The 8,145-nt window shown below is 42.7% G+C and overlaps 1 protein-coding gene across 1 annotated transcript; it reads left to right on the top strand.

Moving 5' to 3' along the window:
• The first annotated feature begins 649 nt into the window (after positions 1–649).
• LOC146712630 (protein NLRC3-like) lies at positions 650–7,875 on the top strand. Its single transcript, XM_085452109.1, has 3 exons — positions 650–881; positions 1,113–1,154; positions 6,074–7,875. Exons 1-3 carry the CDS (start codon positions 650–652, stop codon positions 7,873–7,875), a joined length of 2,076 nt encoding a protein of 691 aa, XP_085308235.1.
• The last annotated feature ends 270 nt before the right edge of the window (positions 7,876–8,145 follow it).

Here is an 8,145-nt window from a genome sequence, read left to right as displayed (position 1 = left end):
CCATCATCAGATAATTATACTGTAACTTTGATTACTATACATTTCTTCTTGGTGCCAAATTTCTGACTCTAGTTCAGTTTTAGAAACCTCATGTTAAACTGTGCAAGTATATATGAAACTCCTGATAGAACTAATTTGAGTGTTTATCTTTGTCTGGCACCTTGTCCTTTTATTTTCTTTATTTGTTTTGTCTTTGTTTTTATAATAGACTTGTCTAAAGATTGCAAGCCCTCTTTGTTTTTTGTTTTTTTGTTTTTTTGACAGTTTGTTTGATTCCAGGAGTTTCTCTTTAATTTATATATTAACAGCAGTGTTACAGGTGAAAGTACATTAAATAAAATATACCTATGACCACTATAGGTTATTGTTAACTAAATGACACACTTAATTCTAATACAACTCAGGTTTAATGATCTTTTGACATTTTTAGGTCAGTTCTTGTCACATCCCATGACAAGAATTCATTATTGATTCTTTATCATTAAATATATGTCATTCCCATCACAGAGGAATCCATCCATGAAAGTCACTTCTAAGTAAATCCTAAAAAACCAGATTAAATTTGTAATCTACTCTGAAATATACTAAATAAGTAAAAAGATGTGTTAAGACTCACCATTTACATGTCGGCATGTTTTACAGATCAGAGATGGAGAAGGCCTTACCAGTTCAGCTGCTTGAAACGTTGAAGAATTTGGGAGAGGAGGAGCTGAAGCTTTTTCACTTTTACCTGCAGTATGAACCTGGAGGTGAATTCCCCAAAATCTATAAGTGCCAGCTGGAGAATGCAGACAGGCTGAAAACTGTAGACGTGATGGTGCAGGCGTATTCAGACCATGTGATGGAGGTAGCGATGCAGATTTTAGAGAAGATGAAAGAAGGTTAGTAAAAGAAAAAAGACACATTAAAAGTTCAGTGCAGCATGCAGAAACAACAACAAATTGTATTTTATGAAATGTTTTAAACTTATACCTTTTTAATTTGACTTTGACTTTGACTTCTTTTCTCCTGAAACGATGTAGAAATGTTATATTTACATCATTTTGAAGCCATGATGGTTTTCATTTTTGAAAAGACCAGCTCATGATTCAAAGTGCACTTTCCTCCAACAGGAAGTCCCTCAGCACAGAAAGCTTCATCACTTTCATCAGAAGGTAAGAATTCATTAGTTAGTCTGTAGAGACTAAGATAAGATAATCGTAAGATAAGATAAGATAAATCTTTATTTGTCCCACACGTGGGAAATTTTATGGGTCACAACAGAAAGAACAAGTTTAAGAGCAGTAATCACAATACAATAGGATAAGATAAAATAGAATAACAGACTATATAACAACAATAACATACTAAATACAATAGAATGAAGTACCAACAAAATAGAATAAAATTCTCTGTTATAGTAGGAAGAAAAAAAATGCAGTTGGTATTGCACATAATATTGCATATAAGGGAGACTGGGCAAAGGCTATCATGGTGTATTGGATGTTTGTGTCTGTCTGCACATTCATGGTCATCTGCAGAGACCATGTTGTAGTCCGACAGCAGTTGGAAGGTAAGACCTGCAAAATCTCTATGTCCCACTGAAGGAGCTGCTTATTGCTGTCAGAATATTCTGCATTGGGTTGCAGATGTTGTCCAACATCCTAGAACAGAGCTGGCCCTCCAGATCAGCCTGTTCAGTCTCTTTCTGTCCCCCGCAGAGATGCAGAATTGCTGCCACCCCAGCAGACCACACCGTAAAAGTTAGCTGAGGGCATTACAGAGTCATACAAGGTCTTCACTCCAAAAGACCTGAGCCTCCACAGCTGTCTACAGGCTCAATGTCCATACCTTGGGTGTTCAGTGGTTGCAGTGGAGGATGTTTGTGCCTGCGGAAGTCTAGCACCAGCTCCTTGGTTTTTTCCACTGTTGATCTTGAGATGGTTCTACTGGCACCAGTCCACAAAGTCTTGGGTCACTTCTCTATACTCCCTGTCGTCCCCATCAGTCCTGAGGCTGACTATTGTACAGTGATCAGAGAATTTCTGCAGGAAGCACTGGGTGGCGTTGTGGGAGAAGTCTGCAGTGTAGATGGTGAAGAGGAACGGAGCCAGAACCGTTCCCTGTGGGGCCCCGGTACTGCAGACGACCCAGTCCGATACACAGCCCTAAGTTCTGACATACTGTGGTATCCATGCAGCGAAGTGATGGTCCGCTCCTGGGTTTTACAGCTTGTCCTTCAGAACTGTGGGAAGAATGGTGTTAAAGGCAGTGGAGAAATCAAAGAATATGATTCTCACAGTGTTCCCAGCGGTCTCCAGGTGAGAGAGGGAATGATATAGGATGTGAACGATGGCATCATCATGAGCTCGCCAGGAGCTGAAGCAGTGCCAGGACCATCCACTCCAGGGTCTTGATCAGTTGGGATGTCAGAGCCACCGGCCTGACTGTTGAGCTGTTGAGGTCCTTGGGACGTGGAGTCTAATTAGGGAGCAATCTCATGAATAGGTCCTTAGAATGTGACGTTTATTCAGCAGGAGTGAAAAGTAATGCATGATCATTGGGTTAAACACTGACAGTAAATGAGGGGGAGGTGGCCCAGAGACACAAACAGACGGTATTGAAGAACCAGTGCTCATACAGACATTATTAACTTTATCCACAGAGAAGCTTAGAAAGTCATCAGTCTCAGATATAGAGGACACGGATACTTGGGTGGACCATGGGGGAAACAATAGAGTTTATGGAGTCAAACAGTACCTTGGAATTTCTCTTGCTTGATAAGATTAACTGAGAAATATATCCTGATCTGGCTGTTTTTATGGTTTCATGCAGGGAAACCCAAAGTTCCCTAAGGTGGAGTCTGTGAACTTTAGGTTTAGTTGATTTCCTAAGGTGTTCTACTTTTCTACAGATTCTTTTGACCTTCCTTACGTCATCATTTATCTGTGGACGAGCTCTTTTTGGGGCAGCAATGACAGATTTCATAGGTACCACCGAATTTAAAATCTCCAAGCAGTGATTGTTGAAGCACTGTGTAGCAACATTAGCATCAGTGCAGCCTTCAAAGCAACATCCTGATTTATGAACCGCTTATGGAACATGAGATTAGAAGATGGTGTGTACAGAGGGAAGCTAAGAATAAAAATAACACCGGAATGGTCACTCACTTGTAGGTCCTTAACACAGACATTAATTATGTCTAAGTCAAGAGAAAACACGAGGTCCAAGGTGTGGCCTTTAACATGGGTGGGTCCAGAGACATGCTGAATAAAATTAAAAGAGTCTTTAATGGATAGAAAGTCAGAGGCCATGCTACAGCTAAGATCATCCATGTGAAGGTTGAAATCCCCAATCATTAAGACCTTCTCAAGTTTAATAATCGAACATAAAAAGTCCGTAAAATCTTGAATACAAACACCAGTTTGTTTTTCTTGTGACATTACCAAAAAGTTTGATGTGTCACATGGCCGTCTTCCTATTGAAAAAACAAAAGTTGTATTCAAGATGGGGGACTTCTTAATGGCGACCATGGTCACCACCCATCTTGAGGAGTTTGCCCCCTCACATATACTAATGTGCCACAAATAGGACTTTAATACCACCAACCATTCCCATGTTATTATGGTGTATCCATATAATGGCCCACCCTGTACAATGAGATATATCTGATGAACCAACCTAAAGAAGCTGACTCAAAGGAAGGGAAAGACTCAGAGTCCATAGCTCTGCAAGTGAAACTGATCTGGTGAATGGTTACTAGACCACCACCAGGGCGGTCCAAACACAGAGTCCCAATGAAGTGACAGTCGAGTGGGCAGAGCTCATTAAGGTGGATAGATTCATTCTCCCGCTGCCAAGATTTAGTAAGAAACAGTGAATTCAGTACAAATGATTTGTAGGCTATGGAGCAAGCATTCAGGAGAGCAATCTGAAGCAGAGGTGACAGGCTGACGTCATCAATAGCTGATTGACGGGGAATTGACAGCAGACACCTGGAATGAGGACTTAGTCTCAATGTACCTCTAGCTGTGGAATTGTGGTCTTGTAGAATGACAGGCCAAGGTGAAAACTCCCACATCTCCAGACATGACACCGATCCCGGTAATTGTTCTGTTTGCCCGTGATTGAATGATTGATTGATTGATTGATCATACTTTATTCATCCCGAGGGAAATTGGGTTAAGGCTGCCAGCCATGCCAGCGCCGTCTTACCCTTCCGACCATACATACATTACACAAACATCACATGGGGAAGGCAGGTCAGAGAGGTATAACATGGAAAAAGCACCACATGAGGAAAGATAAGGAGAAAAAAACAACTTTCCCCCAGACTAACCTCCAATAGGGAGATCAGTTTAAGAACAGAAAAAAACCCCACCTCTGCACATACCACATGAAAAAACTCTTAATACACCAAAGAAACACATGACAAGCAACAGGGGTGGGTAAAGGGTGAGAGACAGCCAATGTAGACAGTGCATCCGGGCCTGCAGCCTGTGCGCTGGTCTCCTTGATCCACCGTCAGCATCGGAAGGGAATAAGCGTCGAAGGCGTTTGGAGGGGGAGGGGGGATGAGTGTACATCTGCATGTGTATATATGTCTGTGTGTGTGTGTGTGTGTATGTGTCCAAAGTTCAGCTGAGACAGTGTCCTTCGCCCTGCCAGGCTAAGTAAACAGTCTTCCAGCCAACCCAGGTGGCCTTGCATAGAATGGGAAGAACAGTCTAAGCACAGTCTATTATCAGGGTGTTGTTGTTCAGCTCCAGCCTTGAGACTGCAGCTGGCGCCGAAGGGGTCTCTGCATGAAGTGATGGTGGTTTTTACTTTGCGAACAACTCATATGAATTTCAAAGCTGTCCTAACAGTACACTGGTCTCTCAATCTCCCGTTGGAGAGCCGTGAGCTTCTCCATGATGGTATCAAACTTACGCTCTGTGATGTTGTCATTCTTGTGCTCAAAGAGCCGATTCTGAGAACTCACGACCGCAGTGAGCTTCTCCAAGGTGTGATCCAGTTTGCGCTCAGAGGTGTTATTCCGAGTGAGCCCCTCCAGATGTAATCCAGTTTGCACTCAGAGGTCTTGTTCTGAGTATTCACGGCAGCCATAAGCTTCTCCAAGATCTTATCCGTGCTGCACTCAATGAGCCCATTTTGAGAAACTCACGCCTCGTCCCATCATTTCAATCCCAGAGGGCAGCCTTGTGGGGGTTTGAACAGCCGGTTCCACTTTCTTGATTGGACTGGTACCAAATACTGGAGACGTTCTCTACCATGGAGCAGAAGAATTCCCCTCTGTCGGGTGTGTTTCCTTTTAGCCTACACACCAGCCCTACAGCCCCTTCTAGACGATCTTCTTAACCTTGTTCTTGCTCCTAGGTTTTTGCTTGCAGCTAAGAACAGGTACAGGTAGTCGGGAGAGGGAGGAGGGCGGACAAACGGTGGAGGGAAAGCCTGGTGGTAGCTCTGCCAGCTGTCAAAAGTGTTTTTCCAAACATACTTTGATAGTCAACAAAGTATGTGAACTGTAGATCCGAGTAGCAAATAGACCATGATATATCACAGCTGAGATGACAAGATAAAAAACAATATATTGAAGCAGTCGACAAACACACGGAGCAGCAACAGCGGCCAAGCCGAACACAGGCGCCATGTTGCCACCCTCCTCCCCCCACCAAGGAATTCACAACAAAAGAATGATTACTTATTTTAAACAACGTCAACATGTTTCAAACCATTTTACATGAACTTTGACCTTTAACTAAATAACAAGATTCAATAAATCAATTTATCTCTTTGCTATTCATATTATTAGACTTCACTTGTCTCTTGCTATTTATGCATCTGTTTTTACTTGGGTTACACATATATACCTAAAAATGGAAGCCCATCCACACTTTGTACCATTTTTTAAAAATGAAAATAAGACATGGTTGAGTAGAAGGCCTAATTTGATGTGAGATTATTTGACTGAAATATCTGATGAGATTTAAGGTTTCGGTTATCATAAAGATGCAAAAAAATAAACAATCAAAAAACAGTTCTTGAAACTGTTTAAACTGACAAATCATCTTATCTGCTGTGTTTAATTCAGAGGTTCTTCAAAAGTGTCGGGGTAAACTTAAATCTAAGCTGAAGAAGAAGTTCCAGTGTGTGTTTGAGGGGATCGCTAAAGCAGGAAACCCAACCCTTCTGAATCAGATCTACACAGAGCTCTACATCACAGAGGGAGGGACTGCAGAGGTCAATGATGAACATGAAGTCAGACAGATTGAAACAGCAGCCAGGAAACCAGACAGACCAGAAACAACAGTCAGACAAGAAGACATATTTAAGGCCTCACATGGAAGAGATGAACCAATCAGAACAGTGCTGACAAAGGGAGTGGCTGGCATTGGGAAAACAGTCTTAACACAGAAATACACCCTGGACTGGGCTGAAGACAAAGCCAACCAGGACATCCAGTTCATATTTCCATTCACTTTCAGAGAGCTGAATGTGCTGAAAGAGGAAAAGTTCAGCTTGGTGGGACTTGTTCATCACTTCTTTACTGAAACCAAAGAAGCAGGAATCTGCAGCTTTGAAGGCTTCCAGGTTGTGTTCATCTTTGATGGTCTGGATGAGTGTCGACCTCCTTTGGACTTCAGCAACACAGAGAGTGTGACTGATATTACAGAGTCCACCTCGGTGGATGTCCTGCTGATTAACTTCATCAGGGGAAATCTTCTTCCATATGCTCACTTCTGGATAACCACACGGCCTGCAGCAGCCAATCAGATCCCTCCTGACTGTGTTGGCATGGTGACAGAGGTCAGAGGGTTCACTGACCCACAGAAGGAGGAGTACTTCATGAAGAGATTCAGAGATGAGGAAAAGGCCAGCAGGATTATCTCCCACATCAAGACATCACGAAGCCTCCACATCATGTGCCACATCCCAGTCTTCTGCTGGATCACTGCTACAGTTCTGGAGGATGTGCTGGAAACCAGAGAGGGAGGACAGCTGCCCAAGACCTTGACCGACATGTTCATCCACTTCCTGGTGGTTCAGGCCAAAGTGAAGAAGGTCAAGTATGATGGAGGAGCTGAGACAGATCCACACTGGAGTCCAGAGAGCAGGAAGATGATTGAGTCTCTGGGAAAACTGGCTTTTGATCAGCTGCAGAAAGGAAACCTGATCTTCTATGAATCAGACCTGACAGAGTGTGGCATCGATATCAGAGCAGCCTCAGTGTACTCAGGAGTGTTCACACAGATTTTTAAAGAGGAGAGCGGATTGTACCAGGACAAGGTGTTCTGCTTCATCCATCTGAGTGTTCAGGAGTTTCTGGCTGCTCTTCATGCCCATCTGACCTTCGTCAACTCTGGAATAGATCTGCTGCAAGAACAAGAAACAACCTCCATGTGGTCTAAATTATTTAATACACCAAGACTAAAATCTCTCCACCAGAGTGCTGTGGACAAGACCTTGCAGAGTCCAAATGGACACCTGGACTTGTTCCTCCGCTTCCTCCTGGGTCTTTCCCTGCAGACCAATCAGACTCTCCTACGAGGTCTGCTGACACAGACACGAAGTAGCTCACAGACCAATCAGGAGACAGTCCAGTACATCAAGAAGAAGCTCAGTGAGAATCTGTCTTCAGAGAAAAGTATCAATCTGTTCCACTGTCTGAATGAACTGAATGATTGTTCTCTAGTGGAGGAGATCCAACAGTCCCTCAGATCAGGAAGTCTCTCCACAGATCAACTGTCTCCTGCTCAGTGGTCAGCTCTGGTATTCATCTTACTGTCATCAGAAAAAGATCTGGATGTGTTTGACCTGAAGAAATACTCTGCTTCAGAGGAGGCTCTTCTGAGGCTGCTGCCAGTGATCAAAGCCTCCAACAAGGCTGTGTAAGTAAATATGTTTGTTCTCACTGAATTTAATAATTGCCAGCATTTACAGTCAAATGCTATTTGGTGAAAGTCATTGGTGTCTTTTGGACTTTGTGTTTTTGTTTGTTATTTTGATTTGTTTGTTCATTGTATTTGTCACACTTAAATGTTTTGGATCATCAATGAAAGCAAAGTACAAAATGCAGTTTTTATATCCTGATTTAGGTGAGCTACAAAAGCTATCCAAACTGAATTCATGTAAAAAGTAATTCTCCTTAAACCCAATAACTAG

This window comes from Copadichromis virginalis, linkage group LG3 (assembly GCF_057382275.1).
Source record: "Copadichromis virginalis isolate Kocher_CV1m ecotype Utaka linkage group LG3, C_Virginalis_male_GT1.1, whole genome shotgun sequence".
Lineage (NCBI taxonomy): Eukaryota > Metazoa > Chordata > Actinopteri > Cichliformes > Cichlidae > Copadichromis > Copadichromis virginalis.
This window is presented reverse-complemented; position numbering and strand designations above follow the sequence as displayed.